We start from the raw sequence: 26,070 nt of genomic DNA, 5'->3' as shown, positions 1-26,070 counted from the left end.
TTTAACCTTGAAAAAGGTCTCTTTTAATTTCATTTAATATAAATCAATTTACAGTTTCCAAGAGTTGCTTTCAGCTGCAGCACAGAAACAACATGCAAGGCGGCTCCCGGTGACGTAAAGCCGATTAGCACTGCATCCAGTATTTTTGAAAAGACACATACATTTAGATGATGAGAAAATGAGTCACTTCCACTAAATATCTGCAATGATGTTGACAGTGACTTTGAGTAGCCGAATCAGCATTTTCCCTGTTATCCTAACAGTTAAGTGCACCACTCAAGCGTTTTTTTCAAACCACCTAATTCACTATGGCTTCGCTATAAGCTTTGTTTTACCGATGGTTGGTGATAATTTGTGGCAGACTGCATTTCTTTTCATGAATATTGGAATGAATAGAGTCCAAAAGTCAGGTTTTTAGTCAAATAACAGCCCTTCACCGCCCACCGCCGCCACATCACGTGAAGCCCTCCGGAAACCAAGTGAAAATCCTGCTGTTCACTAATATGCTACAAGTGTGTTCAAATCATCACACCCACTATTTCCAAAAACAATTAAGTGGACGTGCAACTGGGTAAAGTGAATAAATTATAATTTTTGTAATGATAATAATTATATTTAGGGCCCTTTTCAAGCAATAAGCAAAAAGTGCTTTCCATGGTCAGAAAATTAAAAGATATATATAAAAAAGATAGAGGCTTTCAATGAAAGATTTTAGTGTAGTCTGTCCGTTAGTAAATTATGTGTATTACCTGCAGCTCCTCTCATCATCCTGTCGGCTAACAAAACAAAAATAGAAATAGTTTTATTAACATTAATTGACACTTTTTCTTCTTGAAAAATTAAGAGCAGTTCAGGGTCACTTGCTCAGCTGAGTTCAGTCGACCCAGAGTTTTTGGTCCTGCAGCTGTATTTTGGTCTGGTACTGCTCGTAGCTTCTGGTGGCTAAAATGAGCATGCTTCCCATAAATAATGGCATGTAACTAACGCGAATAAATAATTTCCCTGTTATACAGTTGTGCTCTGAGCTGCCTGGAGTGCAGTTTAAATGCTTTTCCACTGAATTGTTCTGTTGACTCCTTGGCTGAAGTGTATTAAATTAACTGGGCCACACAAACATTAGCATCAGAATAAGTAAATGCTGAGTGGCATTTAAAGTACGACCACTGGCAGCATTAAAAAAAAAAAATAGCATGCAATTTACGTGACCGCATTAAAACCAACAATTATCTCAGTTTTCTTTGAGGTTAATAGCCTGGGGAAAAAAATTAATTAAAGTGTGTTTATTAAACTATCATTTCAACTTACTGACGTCATCTTCTTCGCGTCCAGGAGTAGCAAACACGAACAGGTGAGCGGAGGGGGGAGGGGTTTAAATAGCCTTGTGGGCGGGGCTTGACGTTCAAATCCTCCTTCCCGCCAATTTTATTTACACGGGGAGGAAGGGAGCGGATGACGGAACAGCGCGTCGTCTTCGGCTTTCGCGACAGTCCTTCTCCATTTCTGGCATAAACACGTGAAAACGCCCGGACGGCGGCGACGGAAACATGAGAGGTCAAAAGTTATGGTCCTGAGCTCTACCAGAAACGGACCGTAACGCGCAGACATGGTAGGTCAGACGCGGTGTTTACTTTTAACGAGACGACGACGACGTGCGGAAACGCCGATGACACGTGGGCTAAGCTAACGTTAGCTTTTGCTCGAATGTGCCTCGCAGCTTTGGTCACGTGGCTTGTTGTTGTTTTTTTTTTACGTTTTTTACGTTTTTCATGTGATTGACAGCTTTTTTTATTATTATTATTTTTCCTTCCTCTGCAGGCAGGCTCCATGGTGGCGGTGGGACTGGCTCTGGCTGCAGCTGGATTTGCAGGTCGGTCGGTCACTCCTCTAAAAAAAAAAAATATGTTGCGTAATGTTTGCGTGTAAGAAAACGTGCCGGTTTGATCCCTCTGACTGATGTATTATTTTATATGACATCATTGGATTCCTAATAGTGAAGCTTCAGTGTGTCAGCAGCGTGTTATTGTTGTAGCTGCTGCAGGTGGTGCCAGTTTGAACTACTTCCGGTTTATGTAACGGGAACAGCTGATAAATGTAATCAGATGAGAGGGAACAAAGTTTTGATCCACAAATTATTATTTTATTTTTTTTTGGGGGGGGGGAGTATCAAATAAAATGAAGTACCTCAAGATTGATACGCCACTTGTTTAAAGTTACTTTCCCCACCGAGTAAACAACACACTAAACAATAACATGATGAACAATGTAAACAAAAAAAACACTGTAACAGACAGAAAATCAGCTTCTTTTTTTTTTATTAACCATACAGTCAAGTGTTAAAAATATGCACGTTTGCCCTCCTCTTCGTCGACCAGGTCGTTATGCCATGCAGGCCATGAAGCAGATGGAGCCTCAAGTGAAACAGGCCCTGCAGAGCTTTCCCAAGACGGTAAGAAGGAAAGCGCTCTGACAACATCTTCGCTTTCGTTTGGTTTTTTTTTCCCTCTTTCGTAATCCACCAACCTCGTTCTCGTGTCGTTTCAGGCTTTTGGAGGAGGCTACTATCGAGGTGGGTTTGATCCAAAGATGACAAAGAGAGAAGCTGCCCTGGTTTTAGGTGTCAGGTGTGTGGTCGCTCATCTCCACATCCGTGTCTCTTGCCACCATCCAGCTGCGGTGTATTACTGTACATCCACGGTCGGACATGCTGCAGATTCATGGTCCTGTGCTGTACGTCTTGCTGTTGTCCACTGTAGCAGAAAGAAAAAAAAAAGCTACCGATACTAATTCAGTCCCGTACCACTGTTCTGTCTTTCAGTCCCACAGCAAACAAAAGTAAGATCAGAGAAGCGCATAGAAAACTGATGATCCTGAATCATCCAGACAGAGGTAAGTTGAACCGTTAAAATATTTCCTGATGTTTCAATCAATGCACCGAATAGTCTTCTGATTTGTTTTCCCGTCAGTTGTCCTGCATGACGGCAAAAATTTGGATTTATAGTGGTGCCACAAATTTCAACTGTGTGTGTGTGTGTGTGTGTGTGTGTGTGTGTGTGTGTGACCTCACAGGTGGATCTCCCTACCTAGCAGCAAAGATAAATGAAGCGAAGGATCTGATGGATGGTCAAATCAAAAAATAGAAGTGAGGATGCCGAGTAATCTTGCGCTGCTTTTATTCATCCCGTCGCACCGACCGGCCCGAGCGAGCACCTGATTTTTCTAACCAATTGTTCTCAAATAAAATCCCACTGTACAAATTGATAACCGTCCGTCATTATTATCTCATCTCGTGCATCGGATTAACTTTGTGTACATTTCTGAAAATGTTCCACTTGACAAGATCGCTAGATTCTCAAACTTTTTTTTTTTTTTTTTGTCTTAAAACAATATTCACCTTGAAAGAGTTTTACAGTGCACACTTGTGAATACGAGTATTGTTTTAAGACTTGAAAAGTAAGAGGTCGGAGATATGTTGGATTGCACGCATTTTCCATTCGTAGGAACTTAATGCAGCTCTGACGAAGCAGATACAACGGTAGACGAGCTGACATCCTCCAACCGTTATCTGAACCCTTCATCCTGAACAGTCTCCCACCGAACTCGGCTGACTTTGGGCAAAGAGACAAGATTATTTGTCTGCCACAAGGACAACAGGCGAAGAAAGACATTCGCGCTCAGTCGCACCTACAGATTATTTAAAATTCACCAGTTAACCGTCCGCACGTCTTCGGGCTGTTGGTGGAGGCGCAGGCAGAGCGCGCAAACCGGCCGACCGGTTTGTGTCCTCCCGAGTCCCTCCTGCACGTTAAGACGATCTAAATCGAGCGTTGGGACCTGCCACAGCCAATGAAAACGACCAAATAAGAGATTTAGTGAAAGCGAACATTACGTTTGAACAAGTGATGTGATGTTCGTAAGTGAGCCACGCACAGTTGTGTTTTAGATCTACATGGAAGATCAAGTTTATTTAAGAACTACCTGCATACAAAACATATTGCACATCAACCAACCAGAAGATCCTTAAAAAAAAAAACAATATACTGCAGTTGACCCAACAAAAACACTTGGGATGTCACAACTCTCAGTAGTCCAAATTGTCATTTGTCTCGAAAGGAAACCTCCAGAGATCGCATGTTTTTAGTGTCAAGAAAAAAATGAAGAGCTTTTTTTTTTTTTTTTCTTTTTTTTTTAAATACTGTACATTTTTTAAAAATAAATAAACCAAATAAATCTCCTTCCTCAGTGAAACAGTCGTGACCAGTTTCCAGCCAGCCAGTGTGGAAGAACCATTAAAATGACAAGTGTCGTCACCCGGGTCTGTTTTTCCAGAAACATCTCAACAACACCGGAGTCGTCTGGATCTTTCAGGATCTTTGCGATAGTGGGCTCATAAAAGTGAATAATAACCTCAAAGACGGAGAAAAAAAAAACATGCTTTGAATCTCTGGGGGGGAAAACAGCCCACAGGATCCCTGTTTTTGTACTTGTTTAGTAATGAGATGTTTCCAGGAAAACCCGGCACTGACGGCTACATCTCTGTCCAGCACTAAACAGTTAACAGGCCAGTTTCCAGACTCAACTACAATCAGCTTTGTTAACAGAAAAAAGGTTTCGTTTCAGTGCAAAGAAAACAACTCTTCTATTGTTTTGTTTCTTTTCCAGACACGCTGTAATAACATTTTCTTCTATGACCCAAGTGGTTGCATATTGAAAAAACAGGAAGCAGCTAATGTCAAACTCCTCAACAGATATATAGAAAGAGTAACTGGATTCATTTCCCTCCCCCCACCCCCACCCCCCACCACACACACACACACACACACACACGCACACACACACACACGCAATAACATTAAGAACAGACACACCTGATTCGAAAAAGATGCCTCTGAAATCCTTTTCGGGCATTTCACTGACATTGCCTTCACCCGCCCGCGGTAACACAGCAGAACATTTAGCTGGCGGACGCGCCTCATCCAGTTCGGTTGCGACAGGTCGAAGGCAAACCGGGAACACGGATTTTAGTGAAAGGATTTCATACAGTGTGCAGAGCCGGGCAACGACATGTTGAATCTACTCTCAAGGCACAACAGCTGATCACATGTATGTCGAACATACTCCGGTTTCCAACTAAAACCTATTCTGCACTGTCGAACTGCTCATGCAGAAACATTTAATGTACAAACTACCTCGGATGCACAAAACATCCTGAAATAAGGTCGTGGAAGCTTCTGGTGAAAGGCAGACTTTTTTTTGTTTTGTTTTGTTTTTTTTGTTCTTTAACCCTGCTATAGTTTTACCAATTTAATAAAAAAAAAAAAAAAAAAAACTGCTGCATTCATACCACAGTATGGTTTTGAGTGGAATCCCTGTCTGCGTTTTTATAAACACTGCACTCAGTCCGACCTCTCAGTGAAGAGGGGACTGAAAAGTACAGTTGGTGTACACGTCTGTGAGTCTGTGTGTGTTTGACTATCTTTGGCAAGCTCATACAGGAAGAACTATTGTAAAAAAAAAATATATATATATGTATATATACTGTAGTAAAATGAATAGTTGGACAGAACACGTGTAAAGGGGAGGTTAAGGTTCAGACCTCGAAAACTTGCACAACAGAACCGGTTTCAAATATTCAGAAGGTAAAAAAAAAAAAGAACAGTGCTTGTTGTATTTAAATGTTAAGATTCACTTCTGAGGCGGCTCCGCAGACACGCAGGTTCAATCAGCTGCAGCCAAAGAAGCTCAAATATTTGAAACCAATTTCCTTTGCTGAGATCTGACTAGGAGAGTCCATTAGCAACGGGTTGCGGGCTAGATTCCTCGCTGTAGGAGACTTTAGCCGGCCTCTCGGTGGGAGACCTGGGAGCTGTCGTGGCGCCGTTGCCCTCGCTGTCGGCGGCGTCGTTGTTAGAACCATTGGTGGTCGCCGGGTCGGCCGGTGGGCTGTGCTCGGCGATGGCGTCCACCTGACCCTGAGCAGACATAAAATATTACTAAAGTATTCATAAAGCTGGATCTACATTTAGACGTAGAAAAAAATAAAATAAATAAATAAATCCATGTTTAATATGTATGAACCACCAGGAACAGCTTTATAAAAGGCCAACACGTGACATTTAAACACTGACCACGTCCTTGCTGTTCTTGGAGTCGTTGTCGGTCATCTGTCTGCTCTGAGATTCAGCCCTGGATATGTAGTCGGCCACAGTCACTGCACAGAGAAAACACAACCAGCGGTAAATAGGAGAGGACGGGAGCTGAAAACGGACACCGCTTCTTATCAGTTCTCAGGGATGCTGAGCAAATCCGTCCCAGATGTTCAAAGGATGGAAAGATTTCACCGGCAGATCTCATTATTCTTGAAGATTAGTAGAAAACAGATAATCGTGGCACTGCGAGGCATCTTCACACCTGTGTACCTGTGTCACTGTAAAAAGCAGGCATGTTAGTCAGTTCCCCAACGACTGGAGAAATCACAGCCTCTCTCTCAGTCTGAGAGCTTTTCACTCATTTCAGACTCAACAAGATTACAAAAATGTGTTGCATTCAGGTTTACTCAAAAACTGTTGTAAATGACGACACAAAAACACGTTGTGGCCAAGTTATGACAACGCCTGAAACCAGAAAGATGCACACTCACTGCAGTGTATTGCACAACAAGTGCAGGTCACGTAATGTAGTTAACTTTGTTAGAAAAATGTTGTTTTACCGGATTACAATTCCCACAACGGTCAACCAACCACATTTAATCATTTAGCAACAGCCAATGAGGACAAGCAGCACTCGGTTACCAGGTAGTAAACAGAAACTCTTCGATTCTGTGTTGTTAGTGGCACGCAAACAAACACGACGCCAGGCGCACAACTTTTTAGCCAAGCCTTTGAGAGCTGTGATCAGGGCGGGGCACGCTGGCAGTCGCCACGGTTACCTGGCTGCCTCTCCTCAGGCAGACGGATGCGGCGACGTCGGCTACGATTACGACGCTGAGGTTTAGCTTCCGGGTCATCTAGGGACGTTGGATCATCAAAAAAAAAAAAAGAGAGATTGGGGGCTTAATCGCCTTCAATTCGTAGATCTGTAGTTGAACTGCCTCCTTTTACAATTTAAAAACTGGAAATACCGCACCGCCACACAACCGTGACCACTGAAAGCAGCAGTTGTTTGACTGCTTTGGATACGTAAACATACACATCTAACCTGTTTGCACTGTTTTGAGTTTGTGAAGGAAGAAGCAGCCAAATCATGTGACTTCTATACCTATTCCATTTTCACTCATCGAGGCGTTGTCAGACTCGCTCATGCCGTCTATCACTGTGGCGTCCTCGTCTGTTCGGCGTCGCCGGGACCTTCGGCGGCGGTTCGCGGGAACGTTGGAGTCGCTGGCGTCTGTGTCGGCCGTCTGGTCCGTCTCCGTGTTTGTCTCCAGGGCTCCGTAGCCGTGGTGATCGTCGTGGTCGCGAGAGCCACCTGCAGAGTTAGGATCAGATTCGCAGACAACAGGCCACTCTTAGACGTGTGCTTCAATAAAAGAAAAAGACTTTGTAGGAGAAGGTTGTGTCTTTGTTTCTCTCCTCGTCCTCTACGAGTGAATCTTCACCGTAGCTGTTGCTGTAGCCTCCTCTTCCTCCTCTTCCCCTTCCTCCAAGGCCTCCTCGGCCTCTGCCGGGTCCCGGCCTCCTGCGACCGTCTCTCAGTGGCCGTGGGCCTCTCTCCCGCTCCCTGCAAGTCCATCAGAGCACACTTAGACAAAGCCTGTAGAGATGATTGCGCTTCCACCGATAACTTGAAAAGCTAGGATTTTTTTTGTTTGTTTTCTTTTCCAACAGCTTTGGGTCTGAGACTAGACGGAGGCTCACCTGTCCTGGTCGTCTGCAGCCAGGGACCAGTCACTCAGCTCATCCCTGCGCTCTGAATCGGTCTCAGAGGCGTTGGACTGCTCTGAGTTGGTGCCTAAAATTTAAAAAAAGATGAAGAAACAGCTCAAATGGAAGAGGTAGACAATTCATAATCATGACTGGAGCATGGTATATTTGTCTAGATTTTTAAACTTCACTATTGTACCATATCCTGTGCTGTAGCTGTGGCCTCTGCGCCCGCGGCCTCGGCCGTTGTAGGAGCGGGTGACGTGCAGGGTGGATGAGGAGGCATTGGCACTGTTGTCTGCGTTATATCCTCCTCCTCTCTCCCCCCTCTCGGCTCTCTCTCCTCTCTCTCCTCTTTCCCCCCCTCTCGCCTCTCTCGCCTCTCTCGCCTCTCTCGCCTCTCTCTCCTCTCTCCCCCCTGTCGCCTGGTCGGTGACCCTGGGTGATCTGACGCAACTGCTCGTCAATCTGCATCCGCTCCAGACGAAGCTGCTCAACCTCCTGGAGCAGAAGCAGAAACAAGGAACACAGTAATAACAAAGGGAAAGCAAATAAGACGGGGGACAGAAGATGTGTGAGATTCAGCTCGTCGCTGGATGCACATGATTAATCAGCATACACACATCCTCATTACAGCCAGTGCGCCTTGTGCTGCTTATTCTGAAGCTTGCTAGGCTGCCTCCCCGTGTGTACTCCACAATCTGCCTCAGCTCTTTCTCTACCTGCTGGCCCTCCGCATGAAGCTCCACCATGTCCTACACACACAGTGCAATACACACACACACACACACCGACGCAGCAAAAAAAAACATGCAAACAGCACAGCAAAGTACACACAGCAGAACAGCAGAGATATCTAGGATGATTATTAAGTAGTAATTGTGACATTCACAATTAACACTACACACTCCAGCTAGTCAGAACAAAAAGGAGGTTATTATAATAGGGAACTGGGCTGCGTCCACTATGAAAAACAATCGCAAACCTTCATAATCCTTTTATCTACTGCAAACAAACACATCTATTAGTATTAAATTATATAGTTTCCCATTTGGTTTTGCATGCTTCCCCATCAAGTATCATTCTAGCACTCAGTTCTCTACAGCACAAAACAAAAGCGTTAGGCCTTGTGTGTGTGTGTGTGTGTGTGTGTGTGTGTGTGTGTGTGTGTGTGTGTGTGTGTGTGTGTGTGTGTGTGTGTGTGTGTGTGTGCGCAAGTGATCTGCCAGGAAGGGCATCAAAAGCATTCCCTGGGATTTTAGTTTGACGCCGTGGCACTGAGTGAAAGAAAAGAATTGGCAAACACACAGACAAACATGCATCACACATACACACACACACACACACACACACACACACACACACACACACACACATAGAAGTGGCCTTACATTGAGGTAAGAGATGTGGTACTCCAACAAGACCTGAACATTGCCAATACTCTCCTTAGTGCCGACAAAGGTGAACGGGACCATTCCCTGTGTCAACAAAACACACAAAAAACAAAAAAAACACAAGACATGTTTGTATGGGACCGTGTGAACATCCATCTGTAATGAGCGTTTGTGACGCAGCATCTTTATCAGCAGCAGTGACCGAGTCGCAGTAGCAGGCTTACTTCCTGTTTGGGCTGCTTGGTGTCGTTGTCTCCTTCTATCCGGACTCTCACCACGCCGGACTTGTCCACAATCTCCTGGATGACCTTGCCATTCTTACCAATCACTTTGCCTGCAGACACACAGCAGGGAACGATGAGGAGGTGACCAGTAGAATAATAACTAATAATAGTAATACATTGTATTTGCTTTTTGTAAAATGCCACAATATATGAAAGATTTAAATATTTTTGTCATGTTTGGGATTTATTTTCCTCCTAAATTACACAAATATTATAACAATTATTAGATTACTGTCTTGCATATTATTGCAAATAACTCCTGTAATGTGCTACCACTTCATGACTTAACATGTCACTGTTTAACAGCAGGTTTTTGGACTTTCAAAACTCAGGAAATGTTTGTCTGCATACCAACGAGGCTCCTTGGCACCTCGACAGAATCTTCCAGAAATTCCAGGTAGTTCCTGGCCTTCTTCACCGCCTCCGCCGTCTAATGGACGACACAGGATCACTTTTTCTGTTCCACATATGTATCATCCACAATAAGCATCTGCATGTTTTACATGCAATTAACAGTCAGGTTGTGAATACAGTCACTTAACCGCAAGATAATAGTCACTGAAAAAAACAACAACAAAAAAACACCAACACTGTAAAAATTTGAATATAACATATTTACAATCTCCCACATGTTGCAATGAGTTGAAACATGTCCACAATGTTTTCTCTCTGATTGTTACTGTCAAAACTTGGCTGTTTCCCTATACTGCCTGAGACTTATGAAAACCGAGCGCTTCACAAATCTAATTTCAGATCAACAATATCATATCAAGTCCAACCTAATCTGCCATACAATAAAAAAAACATATGTATAATAAATATATATCTATATATATAAAAAATATATTTAAAAAAATATTTAGAAAAATAAAAAAAAACAATAAAAAAGACAGTATTTGTTACTGTGCCCATGTCGATCTGAGGACATCTCTGATTGCAGGTAGCCACTGGACACGCATGTTGACAATTTGTTAACTGACATTCAATGTTGCTGAAAGCTTTAAGAGGCACAACCATGAAACTGAAGGACTGAAAGAGCCAAAATATCTCTCAATATCCAGTTTTTCCCCCTGTGCTTAGTCAACTAATGTAAAAACAAAAAGGAAGTTATCAATTTGAGTGGGAAAACCCCTTTTTGTTCTTGGTTATATGCACCTCAGACCCCCCCGCCCTTTTTTTTTTTTTGTCTTTGATTTTGGTCCAGCCTACCTCTCCGTAAATCCTGAAAGTGCCCGTCTCCTCGTCCAGCTCGATGGCAGTGACACTTGGAACCTTGCGTGCCTGCTGGATGTTGTTGCCGTGGCTGCCGATGGCCAAGCCCATCAGGTCGGTCCTCACCGTGAACTCCTCTTGGAAGGACGACACCAGCTGCCTGGAGGTCTGCACACAAACACAAGAACACGGTCCCATTTTTAACAAAGTTCATAAAACAAAAAGTTCGTCTGAAATATCATGCTCATCCTGAAACTTAAGTTCTTGGTTAAAACTGACAGATAACATATCAAACTTTGCTCAAATACAAGTTGAAGATTCTTTTGATCTCAAAGATGCTGCGCCAACAGGATGTGATGAAGACAAGAAAAGTAAAGTGCCCGCATCCTGTATCAGTTCCTTTCCAATTATATCTATGGGAGGCTGTGGCTCAGTTGGTCGAGTGGGTTGCACACTAATCGGAAGGTTGGTGGTTCGCTCCTCCTGTCCACATGCCCAAGTGTCCTTGAGCAAGACACTGAACCCTAAATTGCTCCCGATGGTGTACCATCGGTATGTTTTAAGTCGCTTCGGATAAAAGCGTCAGCTAAATGAAATGTAATGTAATATTTAATTGCCACAAGTATTAGTGGTATTTCTGTATAATTTAAACAATTAAAATAGCATGGAAACAGTGAAATATTTTAAATACAAAAAGCAGCACCATAGGTGCTCCTACAAAAAGTTCAGTATCAGTAGTGTTTTATGTGACTTTTAGTGGTAGGATTATATGGTTAGTAACTGGCCTTTATGTTACCATGGTGACGGACTAACTCTTGAAATACTAAGGAAGCCAGTAGTCTCCCTCCTGAAGATACTACGCTCGGTTTTCTTGCTGCCAACTGACCTCCAGGTGTTTTGTGGCCTCCTGGTTACGTGACATGAGCAGCAGCTTGGTTCGGATGCTGCGCAGGTGCATGTCACTGAGCAAAGACACGCGCTTCACCGTCGTCTCATTGGTGGACTGAACAGACACAAACAGGAAAAATAAAATAAACAATTGTGAAAATATGCGGAGCTGCTCGTTTGTTGACGATGACCGCAAAGGAACGAACATCCGAGTTATCCGCTACGCAAACAAACATGCAGTAGAACAGAAGCTATTCTAAATATCCAAATGAAACCACAGGATCACGGCGAGTCAGTTACCACAATCACAAGCTGACTGGTCTCGGGGCAGTACGAGATGCGACAGGCTCCCACAGCTTTCTTGAAGTCCTTGTGGGCGTTCTCATTCTGGCACCTGTAACATGAGGAGTACCGGATTACCTTGCAATCCCCGATGTAAACAAATGGTTTACCCAAACATCTGACACACAGCTGAAGTCAGAATACAGACAATGCGTGACACCTACGACAAACGATTACACCCCATACATGCAGATCGTCGCTAATAAAGCTGGTGAATTCGGGAAGTGTCCGTCCTCTGATGTCGTTATTGTACGTACGCTTCTTGTAGATCTTGAGGAACAGGGACAGAGCACTTGTGAAAGGAGTTCTTGGTGATGGCCTTGTTGGTGTTGACTAGACGCAGGCGCTCAAAGGTCACGATCTCGTTGTAGGTGGCGTCGCAGGCAGCGTACTCGATCACATAGAACTGGAAAATACAGACACGGTAAGTGTTTACAATAAAAACCTACAGACAGCAAAATGTATGAATTTCACCAAACAGAAATCTAATAATAATAATAATAATACAAAATATGAATACAAAAGAATCAGTAAGAACTTAATATTGTTCATGTGAATACTAAATGTACAGCGTAGAAACTTCCCTTCGTAAACACCAGCACTCACCTCTCCCTTCATCATCCGGACTTTAGCCAACCACCAACCACAAGGCTCCTGGTCGTTGGCTCTGGAGAAGATCTGCCAGGAGATTAAGACAGAAGCGGCATGAGACGCCGACAGAGACGAACACGCAAGGACAAGAGGGGAAAATAAAAATAAAAAATAGAAGATAACATCTGCGTCCGTCTCACCTCCACCTCCTCGCCCTCTCCAATCTCCTTCTTGGCATCGGCAGGCGGTGGCAGCCTGACATCGTTGAAGGGCACCTGGCGTTCTGGCTGCCAACTAAAGACAAATATGTTATTTCCCTACTTTGCTTAAAATTGACGTGAATTTGACGCGTATGGAAGCAGCTGAAATGCGGGAGAAACGGAGACTCACTTGTTCTCAAAGGCAATGGTGAGAGAGTCATCGTGGATGTCTTTGACAAAGCCCTGCAGGACAGACAGACAGACAGACAAGACACGGACAGGTGAGTGAAATAAAGTGCCACCTATTGAAAGTTTCCTGTAGAGGTTGTTTTTTTTTTTAGATGTTTTTCTATGAGTGGGTTCCCCGTTATGTTTATATTGCGCGTGGAGGATTGTACAAAGCCATCTTCCGTTGGCAATGGCACACAAGAGAGATGCAGCAACGTCTGGGAAGACGTAATAGCCGTCCAGCTCGAGGCGGAGACCGTCCACAGCATCCTCTTTTGAATATCTGGAGTAACGGAGACGTTTTGACGCTGCTGTTGAGTTTTATAGCATTTTATTTTAAAGTTTTTGCGATTTAAATAGAAAACTTAAATTAGCTCCAATGTTCTTGTCTCCGCAACGGACGTCTAAAATACGGTTTCTGCGTGACATGAGACGACTAGAAAGAAAGTGAGGTCTTCTTCTTTCTAAATGAGGCTTTAAAACCTATAACGTCACAAAATTAGATCAATAGCGTTTCCAAATAAAGTACGAAAGATGTTGAGTTTACAGCTAAAAAACAATCAGTTTCTATTTTGATTTTCAATCACTGGTCACTTTACGAGCAAATACACCAAATATTATACTACTTTAAAGAAAAAAAAAGATATTATTTCCCCGCTTTCTTTCGCCCCACGCCAAAATAAAGACACGACATCATTGAGCTTTTAATTCAAGCCTTTGTGTCAAGTTTCATTTATAAGCAGAATTAACTGGAGAGTTTGAGGCCCGAGGAAGGAAAGGAAAAAAAAGGTTATAAGGGAAGGAGGAGAGGAGGGAAGGAGACAGGCAGCAGGGTCCAGAAATAGCTCGGTGGTATCTGACCCTCTGCTGACATACCAGCTGGTCAGGATTGACAAGGAACAGCTGGCACACGCACACACACACACACACACTTAGGAATTTAAATAGTTTGAGCGTGATGAAGTATGAAATAATAGACCAGAGTTGAGTCTGTACACGGTTAAATAAAAAATAAAAAATAAAATAAAATTTAAAAAAAAAACACACGACGACCAAAAGGCTGCTCTTTGATCTCCAGCAGTTCCGACAGCAGCTTAAAAAAAAAACCTAAAAATAATAAAACAACAAATAAAAATGTCGTCAGCTGTAACTTCGTTCGACCACATCTTCTGTGACGTCACCAGTTAGCCAACTAGCAGAGCGAGCTAACTTTAAGCTCCGAGGAAGCTGCAACCGGAGTTACTAACAGCTCCCGAGGGTTAACATCTACCCGGGTTATATCGAGGTCTTCCGTTCTAGTTTGTTGTTGTTTTAAATTAGGTTCCGTAAAAAAAAATAAAAAAAATAAAGTGACAAGAAGGCGAAGACTTTTAAGGGAAGCGACGCTTAGCTTAGCGTGCTAGTTTTGGCTAGCAGCGCTAACGCCAGCTAACGACAAAAAGCGCTTTTAAAGCGGGTTCAAAGAAGCGAGTCGGAACAAGTCGCGTCGGTCCGAGAGGCGCCGGCCGACGCGCCGCGCCCGTCCGACGACCCCTCGTGTTCCGATGGCGTTTTAATAAGCCGGTATTTACCTTGTAATATGCCCCGTTGGAGCCGCGGACCTCCACCACCAGTTCTTCCATATTGGACACGCAAAGCATGCCGGGACGACAGGTGCTCCTTGAAGGCACCACGAGTTGTTGTGATGACTGGAGCTGCAGCTTGTTTACTGTTTACACTTAAAACAACAACACTGATAAACAGAAATCACCCCCAAAAAAAACATAAGTTCTCAAAGGAGTTCAATACTTTTCCTTTCTGTTTAATATAAGCTGTAACTTCCCCTAAAAAAAACAACATGAACTTTAACTAAAGTCATAATCGTGCAGGTCTGAGGAGCAAAACGCACAAAAACAACAATTAAATACAGTTCAATAGTTTATCTGAGGCTTCAGGTTTAGCTCACGAGGTTATTTCTCCCTGAAATTAAGTAGTAAAAAGTACGTCAGTAAAAGTGCTTCAAATTTCGCACTTACTTTCCAGATTTGTACTAATTAAAAGTTGTTTTAAAACGTGACGAGCTGTCGCAGAATAAATAATGTATAAATGTCTTTCAGTGAGCTACGTTTTAATGCTGACGCATCAGTAAAATGTTAATATACTGGTAGTCATCGTTCTTCTGCATTTACTGGGTTTATAATGAGCAGATAATACTTCCATATTTTTAAGTAAGATTTTGAATGCAGAATTTTTTACTTGTAATGGCGTAGAAATTGACAGTGTGTAAGTGTTGCTGCTTTGACTGATGTAAAAGATTTAAAATATATATATATATATTTATGACTAACATTGTGGATTGGTACACATTGAGTTTCAAACTTAATACCCAGACAGTCCAGTTTCTATTTCTAAAAAAAAAATTTAATTTTTTTTTAGATTAAATGTTGAAGTTGAGCTTCACAGGTCATGAGATACAAAAATACAATAATGTACTGAGCAGCGGGGGTAAAATTGAAGTTCTTTATTAATAGTTCTGAAAGGGCAAACTTGTGGCGCTCAGCTGAAGGAAAAAAAAAACAAAAGAAAAGAAAAAGAGGACCTCACCTCATCTTTGTGGTTCTGGTTGCTCGGCTCTTTTTTTTACAGGTGTGGATTTGGTCTAGTGAATCCCTTTTCAATCCTTGTATTGCCATTGTAAGTACTAGTCACTTCAAAGTCATGCTGAGTGATGACATTTGTCCTACAGAGAAGCTTTTCTGTCCTGATGAGAGTTCATTCTTCCAGAATGATGACAGCAACAGCGGTTACTGAAAGGAGTGGTGAGCATGAAAACAGTGACCACGTACAACGGACATACGAGCCTCCAGATGTACAAACATCTCGGCCATAACAGAGATATGAGATACGTGCGTCAAGACTCCAAGCTGGTGTACAAACTTCTGGAACAATGCCTTATTGAGGGAATTCATTTTCATGTTTTCTTATCGTAAGACTGGATGTACTAATGCAATATAATGAAAAATCACCACAATCAACCTTGTTTACGGAGTTGAAAACAGTCAAATTTGCAGATTTAACTGAAAGAAAACTGTCTTCTAAAATTTGCATTTGTTGTGTTTTACTTTTTTTTTTTTTTTTTTATAATGCAGAGAAAAGCATTTTAGCAGATCTCTTCCTCAGTGTGCATGTTAAGGTGTAATGACATATACAGTACGGCATTTTCCCCACGAATGGCATCAAAATGAGTCCGTTTTGCTGAAGGGTACATAACATTTATACGTCCGATGACTCATTTCACACTACATTTGAACAGAAATTCACTCATCACGCAAAGTGTGAATAATGCGGCGTTGTGACAAAGCTGTGATGTAAAAAACATTTCAAAATATCACTTTTTTTTTTTAAACTAAAAGTACAGAAAACACCTTTACTGTACATCCGGTGCAGGCGATTTCCCTCCAGCTACAACGGCTCTTGAATCAAACATAACTTCATCCTGCTTTCACTGAAACAATACAGCAAGCGTATGATATGTGTGTTTCTTCAAATGTGTTTATTTAGCTAGTTATACTGATTGCATTCACACACTCTTGTTTACATTTGGGAGACAAACACACACCAGACTCTGCCCTGAGTGTGGCAGTCAGAGAGCAGGCAGCTGGCTCCTCTTTTACAAACAGCCACTGTGACACCTAGTGGCCAACAGCTACCGCCTGGGGAGTGATGCTCCAGCACAAGCAGATATTTCTTCTGAACTGGCACCACCGTGAGACTGAGCCAGAGATACACGCCAGAGCTGCATGCTGAAATGAACCTCATCAGGGTGCGTCGGTGTAAAATCAAGACATACATCCATTCAATTCATTACAGGAAATTTCTTGACGTGTTTCTTTCCTCTGTTTGATTACTGTTCAAGTTGGACTGAGGTACAAAATCAATCAATGTCATCAATTTGGAAATGTCCCTTTGACTTTTGCTCGGTCATAAGAAAATAATGGAAATGGCTTAAAATTGATTGATGTGGAAGTTTCCAAATAAAAGGTTCAGCTTCCAGCATCAAAATTCATATAAAACACCTGGAAAAGGTTTGTACTCCAAAATAAATCAGAGGAGTTTCAGTTCAAATACACAGATTATAGGGGGTTTGACAACTATCACAGCAGTAAGCGTGTCTTTATGTTCGATCATGATCAGCTGAAGAACAGACACATACATATTTGCCTTCTATTAGCCACATTTTCCTGAATCATAGTGTGCAAATATAAAATTACTCACGGTGTGTTTGCAAAAATGTACTCGGTGTCGTTAAACAGTTCAACAGGTACTGTAGGACAACGGACAGTGATGGTATTAATTGTCATACAACAATTTTTGCTACGTTATCAATTAATAACATTATTAATATAAATTCCAAACATTTACAAAAAAGGATTCAGTATGATATTTACACATATATCAGCCTTTTAGACTTTTCTTACTTCCACAATGATCCTTTAAAGAGCGATAGAGTTACACATGCAAGAAAACAGAAGAAACTTAAATAAATGAACCTGACGGTAAAATTCAACTGTGTCCAAATACAATTCAATACAGATAAAAGATGAGAAGTAAATAAATATATATGTAGATTTTCAAAACATTACATTGGTGCTTTGTTGAAATATAATAAAAGTAGCCATCATATTTTGTCATATCCTACCAAACTGGTATTTTTTGTATGTTGTATTGTACAACATTTTATATTGTGGCTTTAGATAGCCATTAAATTGTTGATGTGTAATCACATTTTCAGAATAAGACTCAGTACTTACACTGAGTGAAATGAAAAATTAAACAAATATACTGCTTAAATCAAGAAAATAAAAGCATAAAAACAGGTGTATGAAACCGCACATATAAATAGAAGTTATTACACAGCAAGAGATAAAATTTTTTTTAAAAAAAGGCGCATCTTTACGGATGCAGTGAAGTATCTTTTGATGCGTTTTGACACTGTGATGGGGCAGAGGGGATGAAGACGGCGTGTTCCTGCCGTGTTTGCACTGTGTGCAGCTCCGTGGTGAAAACACTCTGCTCGGTCTGAAGACATTTCCACAGACCCTCACAGTCTGCCTGATAGTCGGTCCTCACGTCCTGATTTAAACCAGTTTACCAATTCCATTATGCTAAGCCCGAACACTGGTTGGGAAATGATGAACGATTATGTGAAACACATAATCTCCCTGCTGCACCATCATTGCAATATGACAGCCAAATTTCATTCATCCTATCCAATTTCTTCCTTATTTAAGGAAAGAAAATTACTGGTCCCAGTAATCAGATATGTAGCAGCGAGGCTGTGTGCAGGAGTTAAGCCCACTCCCATTAGGCTTTCTGCTTTGCTCCGGCTGTAGTCAAATACATGCACACACACACACAAGAAGACAGATACACATGTTCCACATGTCTGACCCTCCTCAGTTCTCACATCCCCTTTCACCCATTTCAAGGACTATTATTTGGCCTTGATATATTCTCTACAACATCATCCGTTAGCGATGCCAGTTTGAAACACAGCGTCCCTTAAGTGGTTCAGAGAGCTGCAGACAGGCAGTTCTCCCACACACACACACTTCAGACTCTCTTCTGATAAAAGCTTGCACAAATGTTCCTTTTTCCAACAACATCAAATTAAAAAAAAAAAAAATTGGGCTAAATTAGATAAGAATGCAATTTTGTCTTTTTGCTCGTCATTATCCTCCGACGTAAAAAAAAAAAAAAAAAAAAAGAAGAAAAATCAAATATAATGATGAGATATTATTTGTCACCAATATTCTGTCCCTTCTCTCTATGTTTGTCTTTTCTGTGGCGAGCTGCCACATTAAACACCATGTAATTTGTTGCTCATACACTCTGGACATCAGAGGTCCTTAGAAAAGCTCCAGTGTCACAAACACAGAGAGGAGTATTGAGCCTATGACTGTTTGTTCTCCTCCACACGTCCAATTTCTCTCTGCAAGCGGGAATGCATTATAGGTGTAATTGAAAATTAGTAGTACATTTTTTTTTTTTGGAGGGGTAATTTATCAGGCCTCATTGTTCCTGTGTGACACCTCCAGGGCCCGTTTCAAACAAGGAGCCTGGAGCACCGAGAGGCTTTCTGCTCGCCCCGGGCCCCGCAGCGCTCTCCCTGCTTTGTCACTAATTGTGGCCTCCTCTCCACTGAATTGTGATTCGGCTAAAAGAGCTTGTTGGCTCGATGCAATGAAGCTGCCGGTGACGCTCTCACCATTATCAAAGATACTCTTGATCTTTTCAAAAGCAGGAAATAGATTTTTTTTTTTTCTTTTTCCCAAGCCCCTGTTCAATCACACAGAGGGTTGGAGGGGTGGGTGGAGGGGGGGGGGGGGGGGGGGGGGGGGGGGGAGAAAAAGTAATTTGCAATGCGTCCATTAGTTCTTCATTAAAGCAAGATTAAATTGCACCTCAAATCACATCTGCCTTTTCCAGAGTAAAGGGTGACAGTTTTAGGGCCAAAACTAATTACTAGTGCCAATGAATGAGAGGAAAACAGGGCTGTTTTTACATGAGATAGTGTGGCCTGTCATTATATTCAGACTAATTCCACTCTGCCTGCTCTCTTAATGAGACCAGAACGTCCTCACATCTCTCTCTCTCTCTCTTTCTCTGTATCTGCGTGCGCTCCAAATGTATAATTTTGATAGCACTTGGAGTTTGCATTAATTAATTTTTCTGCGAGACCTGCTACAAGTGCCAAATCTGTGATGTCCTGAATTATCATTTAGAGAGGAAGAAAGGACAGACAGACAGTGAGGGTTAAAAAAAAAGAAAAAAACAGATAGACAGTTTCTGAAACAGTGAGGGAGAATAAAAGTGAGACAAATACTAACTTTATATCTGCCTCCGTTCTTCTTCATCCTCCTCATATTTGTCCGCCAGTGATTAAATGCCATGCCAAGTGGCCGTCATGTTAAATCGCTAAAAAGCTGATGTTTGGTAATTTAAAAATAAACAAACTTTGTGGAAGGCAGAAAACCTAAAAAGTGAACTAGTGAAGTAGAAAGTAATTTTGTCTTACGTGGTTTAAACTGCAGAGTGGAATCGATATCTAGTCTTTAGTATAATGCTTATTTGACCACTTCCGATTCTCACATTAGTACAATTTTCCTCATAGCTGTTCATTAAAGCTTGGAAATGACCACTTCTTTAAGTCATAATTAGTTCTTGTTTGATAGAATGGATGATAACGATGTCATTTTGAAATGCAATCATGAATATACTCAAAAATATAAACGCAAAACTTTTGTTTTCCCTTCCATTTTTCATGAGCTGAAGTAAAAGATTCAAGACGTCTTCTGTGCACACGAAAGGTTTCTGTCTTTCAAATGTTCACACATTTGTTCAAATCCGTGTCAGTTCACCTTTGCCAAGATAATCCATCCACCTGACTGGTGCGGCGCATCGAGATGGCGATTAAACAGCATGATTATTGCACAGGTGTCACAATAAAAGGGCACTCGAAAATGTGTAGTTTTATCACACAATGGCACAGACGTTACAAGTTTTGAGATAAAAAAAAATTGGTGAACAAAATTTGAAAGACATAAAACGTTTGTGTGGATAAAAGAAGTCTTAGATCTTCTTCAATAATCTTCAACTTATGAAAAATGGGAGTAAAAATAAAAGTGTTGCGCTTGTGTTTTTGAGTGTAGATTCCAAACTTGTATGATGGAGAAAGCACTTTGACAAAGATGTTGTTCTTTTGCATCCTAGCAGGGGTAGTGAAAGCAAAATGTGGCTGCAGGACGGAGCTAAAATACTCTCTGTGTTGGTGCAGTAAAATTAAAAGAGGCATTGAAAGGATGTGGCAGGTGCAGATTCTCACACTTGAAATATTGGAAGAAAACACAGTCTAGAACTGAAGTTAGTCAGAATCAGCTTCATCATCACTTCATTCGTTTTCTGTACGTACATTTTTGCTTTTATGTTTAGTCAGTTTTCTGTAAAACACACCTGAGTTACTGTCAACGTGAAGCTTTTATCGAACTCGAAGCCGATACAGACTCACTTTACAATTTTCATTTGCAAACCGCCCCGTTCTCTTAAACTGATGGGGGAAAAAATAGGTTTCATCTGCTTCCCTTTTTTTTTTTCCCCTCTCCTCTCCGCTCGGATCGACAGACGCTCCTCTCCCGTGTTGGAGGTTGAGGGTGGTTAGATTAGTCTAAGAGCTGAGAGCAGTCAAGTCTCGCAAACAGGATTTAGCATGTTGTCTCATAGTGGCAGCTCTGCCTTGGGATCACATGGTGCTGATGAGCCCTGGGGCATAACATGCTTATGGCAGATACACTGCGATTTACAGAGACAGGAGAAGTGCAGAGTACACCAACTTAACATGAGTGCATTTGTTAACAGTGCACAAAGTTGAGATGTTGGCATCTTTAAATGAGTCAACAATGTTGTGAGGCTTTACCCCTGCGCTGTGTATAAATCTCTTAATGCACCTTACAGGCTTTTCAGAGTTGCCAGCTGATTAGCCCTCTCAAGACGATTTTTGCCATCCTTAAAATATTTTTTATTTTTTTTACATACAGTGCATTTTTTTCCCTCGCAAGGTATCAAACCTCCTTTCCTTGCAAAAAAAATATATGCACTAGCACTAATTTTTTAAGCAGAGGAATCACCCCACTGGTTTCTGCTGAAGTGAGATTTGGCTGCAGAGACCGCGCTGGTTCCAGAAATTCAAACCTCATACCATTCCAGGCTGGGCTTATCCTAAGCTTGTTAGTATGTGTGATGCCGGCCTCGATAGGGACCTCTACATTACCATAACGCTGCTGAATTAACTATGATCTTCCACTGCACCGGGAGAAAAACTGGCCCACAGAAGTTTCGCAATATGCTGTGCAGGATATTATGATAACATGCAATAATAAATGTTTATAATCTACTTAGTGGAGGACCAGGGTTCAAATATGTTTCTATATTAGGCTTATTAATGCTCCCACAGATTTTCTGTTCCGCCATCAGACTGGCTGAGTGAAATATGCACACTTAACCGGAAACGGGGAAATAAAAGGTCTCAGAGCGGCGATTAATTAAAATGGAGATTGTGCGGAGATTTATCGCACAAGAGAGAGAAATGCTGCAGTTAAATACGCAGCAAAACACAACCTTTATGGAGACTGAGGACATGTCCTCAGTATTGTCTCTGGGAATTTGTGTCTTTTGAGGCGTTTACATTCTATATAGTTATATATATATATATATATAGTTATACATAAACTGCATAATGGTGAGTTGATTATATGGCTTAATCTAGTATTTAATGTATATATTCCTCCTTGTAGCTTTGTTTAGACCAAAAAATTTAAACTGAAATAAAGGGATTTATATACATAGAGGTCTCTAAAACTGAATTAGGATCCTGATTCGAGATTTCAAACTTACTGAAAAAATAATTTAACATTGAAATGAAAACAAAACTATAGAAAATCAGCCTATCATCATAACTATTGTGGCTCGTTCCTGCTCATCAATGAACCTGTGTGATTAAGTTAGATTATGTCTCGCGCTTCATTTTTCAAACAATTCCCCTAAATTTGTCGTAACTTCTTGGAAACGTTGGGATCTCCGGAGGAATTTAAAATAAAGTTTTGTGGGTTTGAACAAGTTTTGGCATGAGTTTGTAATGAGCTGGAGACGTTGTGAGGTGTGAAAGAGTCGTTCAACACTCATCTGGAATCCTGTTCAGAATTAAATTATAAGTTTGATACCGTGGTTGTGTCTTTACAGTAAATTAAACGACAGTTTGTTACCTTTGAACGGGCTATTTGTTCCCATTTGTCTCGTTTTTGTGCTAAGTGCGCTAAGCTAACTTCATAGTCACTGTGCAGACGTGAGAGTCAATTTAATATTCTCACCTCTGTGCAAAAGAAGGCATATAAACCTATTTCTTAAAATGTCAAACTATAATTTTGATAATAAAACAGTTGTACTGTTCTTTTGCCTCATTTTATACGTATTAAAGTGCAAAAGAGTCTCACTTTATGTCATGTTCATATAAATTAATAATCAACCATCGCTGCAGCTCAAAGTCCTCTTCTGACCTGCTCTGTTAATCTGACTGCTGGGTGAATGTTTCTGTGGAAATACCACGAGGCCTCTACACACTGGAGACGCATTAGACGATACACTCCTAAAGTATCCTTATTATTCTGCTCGTCTTATTTTGATAAACAGTAATTTGGTGTCACGGAGGACAGTAAGGACTGAATGGGACTTGTCTGTCTATCTGCCTCTCTGCCATTCACACCATTCCTCTCTGGGGTTAAGACTCCCCTCTCTCCCTCTCTCTTTCTCCGTGTTGACACATATACATATCACACACCAGGATTAGTATGACGGTGACTGTAACAAACCTCTCTTTTGAAAAAAAAAAAAAAAAAAAAAAAAAAGAAAGAAGAAAGGGGGGAAAAAGCACCCTATTCTATAGTGGAGGTGCCCAGCCAGAAAATAGCATACTTAGACAACAATGGCGTGGTAAGTACCTTAGCAAGGATCAGCGCTGGCAGAGTGAAACACATTACAAAACAATGGCTGACTGCCTGCCTGCTTGGCTGCTTGGCTGCCTGTCAGGAGCTGCAGAGCTGCCATGAGCTGCCATGCTGTTATTTGTCAGGGGAGAGAAAAGGAGACAGAGACACACATCATCATCTCTCTCCTCATCGCAGTAAACACTGGTGTGAATGACTGGTCACAGGGAGCCTAATCCCGCCCGCAGACGCATCTCCCATGATCCCCTTCTGCAAAGTACCGGCGTGTGATGTTGTTCCACAACATGACAACAACATGGATGTGGATGCAGGGGTGACAGGAAGCGAAAGAAGAAGTGAAGCTCGGCTCGATGTGGTTTGATCCCTGGTTTGATTGCTTCTTTGGGTTTTGATTTAAGAATTAAGTCCACAATGCGCATAGTTAGACAATTAATACAATTTCAGAACCAGAAAAGCAACGTAGAAGTGAATTGGACTGTTATTTTCTTGATTAATAAATTGGTTGAGTCTTTTCAAAATTAAATTCTATGGTTACAGCATCTCAATAGTGAGGATATGCAGTCTTGGTTTGTTTTATATCATGGTAAACTAAATGTTTTGGGGTTTTTGACTGTTGACTGGACAATAATAGTGTATTTGAAGGTGTCACCTTCAACTTTGGAAAAAAAAAAAAACATAATGGACATTTTTCGCAGTTTTCTGAACCAAATGATCAATCCGTTATTTGAGATATGAAAATAATCATTATTTCCAGCCCTTATAAATAAGAAAAAAGTGTACATGTACTTTAAAAATGCAACATTAAGACTAATACCATAGTTAGTGGGTTACATTTACATAAACTAGAAACAGCTTCCAACGTGCTGTAACAAAAAAGATTAACAATCCAAAACAAATTAAAAAGCACAATCCCTGGTTTAAATAAATGACAAATAATCCCGCTGTTGAATTATGCTAAAATAACACAGAGAATATCCAGCAATTATTAACCTCCATATCATGCGTTCAGAATTAGACATTTACATTCCAATATTTTGATAGGATCTAAATCAGGAAGTCAAATATATTCCAGTTTTATTATTGGGCCAATAATGAGTTGAGATTGTTTAATGCCAGTTAAAAGAGGAAAAGGGCTTCTGTAAGAAGAGGAGGGGGGGGAGGGGGCGTTACTAATGATATAAGAGCGAATGTTGAAGCATCTCCTGGAAATCTGGCAGAAATCCTAATGTCGCTCCTGTCCCTCTTTTTAATGCAAACCAAATGAGCCTGCACTGTAATAAGAAGCTTCCCAGAATTAGTTTCCGTTTGCAGAAAATTGCAAGAAAAAAAAACCCTAGTACCTTTATCTATGAATTTCACTCCAGCATAAGCAAAAAAAAAGAAAAAAAAAAGAGGCAGACCCTCCTCTGACATTATTTGGATGACATGCCATCAGTAGCAGCAGCAAGAAATAACATTGTGCAAATTCTATGCATGTTAATGATAAATAGGAATCCACCTGCTCACAGATAAAATGAGTTTAATTTCCCCCCCACCCCCCCCCCACACCCGCGCCCATGTGCCTGCCTGGCCTTTTAGAAATTACTTATGCACAGCTATTATTAAAATAGGGCCAGAGCAAATGAGAAAGAAGCGCTATCTCTGGAGAGTGTGGCTGGGTTTAGACTGCTGCTGCTGCTGCTGCTGCTGCTGCCAGGACTCTCAGCTTCACACAGTCAGCGTTTCTTCCTCACACACATACACGCACGCATGCAAACACACACAGACATTGAAGCTTGTGCAGACACACCTCACCTCCTCTCAGCTCTTGTGGCAGCTCTGACCCCGTATTTACAAAATTAACCCAAATCCTTCTTCTTTTCTTTTTTTTGGGGGGGTGGGGGGTGGGGGTGAGGGGGGGGTTGCAGTGTAATGGAATTTGTGCAAGCTTGAGTGTCTATCTGCGTGCATGTGTATGCTAATATGCTCTTGTACACCGGCGGGTGAATGCATGTGTGTGTTCCACCGTGCGTTTTGTACACTTCAGCCTGTTTTGTATCTGAATGTAATTTTGTTGTTGGGAGGAAATTTCCTTTGGGTGTACAATGTGCTTGTCCCTGCATCTTCAGAGGAGCTGAGGATGTAACAACTGAATGCAGAAGACCTGGGAAAATATAAGTCGTAAGTGGTGACTAAAATGTATGCGCGGACAAAACGAGAGGGAAAAATGAGAATTGGGAAAGACGGGAGGGAGGCCAGGTGTTTAAAAAAAAAAAGAAAAAAAAAGAGGTCAGAGCAGGAGTGTTTTTGTTCAGAGGCTGCCGTATGTTCTCTGCCACCTCTGCTCCATTAGCAAATCAACAGATTCCTCTCATCTCTCACTTTGGCCTTGAACACTTCCCGAACATTCATCCTTTTTATCCACACAAGCTGAAGGATGTTCTGATGGCTGGCTGTGCAGCCTCTCTCTAACCTGAACCCTTGCCTCCTTGTCGCTCTGATTCAATAATGAGCGAGAGAGAGAGAGAGAGAGAGAAAAAGAAAACAACATACAAACT

The 26,070-nt window shown here is 41.5% G+C and overlaps 2 protein-coding genes across 2 annotated transcripts; one reads left to right on the top strand and one right to left on the bottom strand.

Moving 5' to 3' along the window:
* Positions 1-1,485: 1,485 nt before the first annotated feature.
* On the top strand, positions 1,486-4,227 carry dnajc19 (DnaJ (Hsp40) homolog, subfamily C, member 19). The gene is made up of 6 exons (XM_069153018.1): positions 1,486-1,606; positions 1,816-1,867; positions 2,373-2,446; positions 2,542-2,621; positions 2,816-2,886; positions 3,067-4,227. The coding sequence occupies exons 1-6, from the start codon at positions 1,604-1,606 to the stop codon at positions 3,135-3,137; spliced, it is 351 nt and encodes a 116-aa protein (XP_069009119.1). The 5' UTR covers positions 1,486-1,603; the 3' UTR covers positions 3,138-4,227.
* Positions 4,228-4,797: 570 nt separating this feature from the next.
* Positions 4,798-14,646, bottom strand: fxr1 (FMR1 autosomal homolog 1). The gene is made up of 18 exons (XM_069153019.1): positions 14,570-14,646; positions 12,961-13,013; positions 12,771-12,864; positions 12,586-12,657; positions 12,237-12,385; positions 11,938-12,031; positions 11,636-11,752; positions 10,747-10,917; positions 9,889-9,967; positions 9,478-9,587; positions 9,251-9,337; positions 8,302-8,360; positions 8,059-8,120; positions 7,854-7,947; positions 7,595-7,716; positions 7,255-7,464; positions 6,126-6,208; positions 4,798-5,969 (listed from the first exon to the last, which is right to left on the bottom strand). The coding sequence occupies exons 1-18, from the start codon at positions 14,636-14,638 to the stop codon at positions 5,778-5,780; spliced, it is 1,917 nt and encodes a 638-aa protein (XP_069009120.1). The 5' UTR covers positions 14,639-14,646; the 3' UTR covers positions 4,798-5,777.
* Between the last annotated feature and the right edge of the window lie 11,424 nt (positions 14,647-26,070).

The sequence above is a fragment of the Embiotoca jacksoni genome, unplaced genomic scaffold (genome assembly GCF_022577435.1).
Source record: "Embiotoca jacksoni isolate LCO1_2020_lvr unplaced genomic scaffold, fEmbJac1.0.p SCAF_19, whole genome shotgun sequence".
Lineage (NCBI taxonomy): Eukaryota > Metazoa > Chordata > Actinopteri > Embiotocidae > Embiotoca > Embiotoca jacksoni.
This window is presented reverse-complemented; position numbering and strand designations above follow the sequence as displayed.

What these genes read in the sequence shown, in the direction of transcription:
- dnajc19 (XM_069153018.1), top strand. An exon ending in TGCAGAGCTTTCCCAAGACG is followed by an intron (nt 2,447 to 2,541) that starts GTAAGAAGGAAA and finishes GTGTCGTTTCAG; the next exon opens with GCTTTTGGAGGAGGCTACTA. An exon ending in GCCCTGGTTTTAGGTGTCAG is followed by an intron (nt 2,622 to 2,815) that starts GTGTGTGGTCGC and finishes TCTGTCTTTCAG; the next exon opens with TCCCACAGCAAACAAAAGTA.
- fxr1 (XM_069153019.1), bottom strand. Translation starts at nt 14,638, where the DNA reads ATGCTTTGCGTGTCCAATATGGAAGAACTGGTGGTGGAGGTCCGCGGC. An exon ending in ACCATTGCCTTTGAGAACAA is followed by an intron (nt 12,865 to 12,960) that starts GTGAGTCTCCGT and finishes ATTTGTCTTTAG; the next exon opens with TTGGCAGCCAGAACGCCAGG. An exon ending in CCAGTCAGCTTGTGATTGTG is followed by an intron (nt 11,753 to 11,937) that starts GTAACTGACTCG and finishes GTGTCTGTTCAG; the next exon opens with TCCACCAATGAGACGACGGT.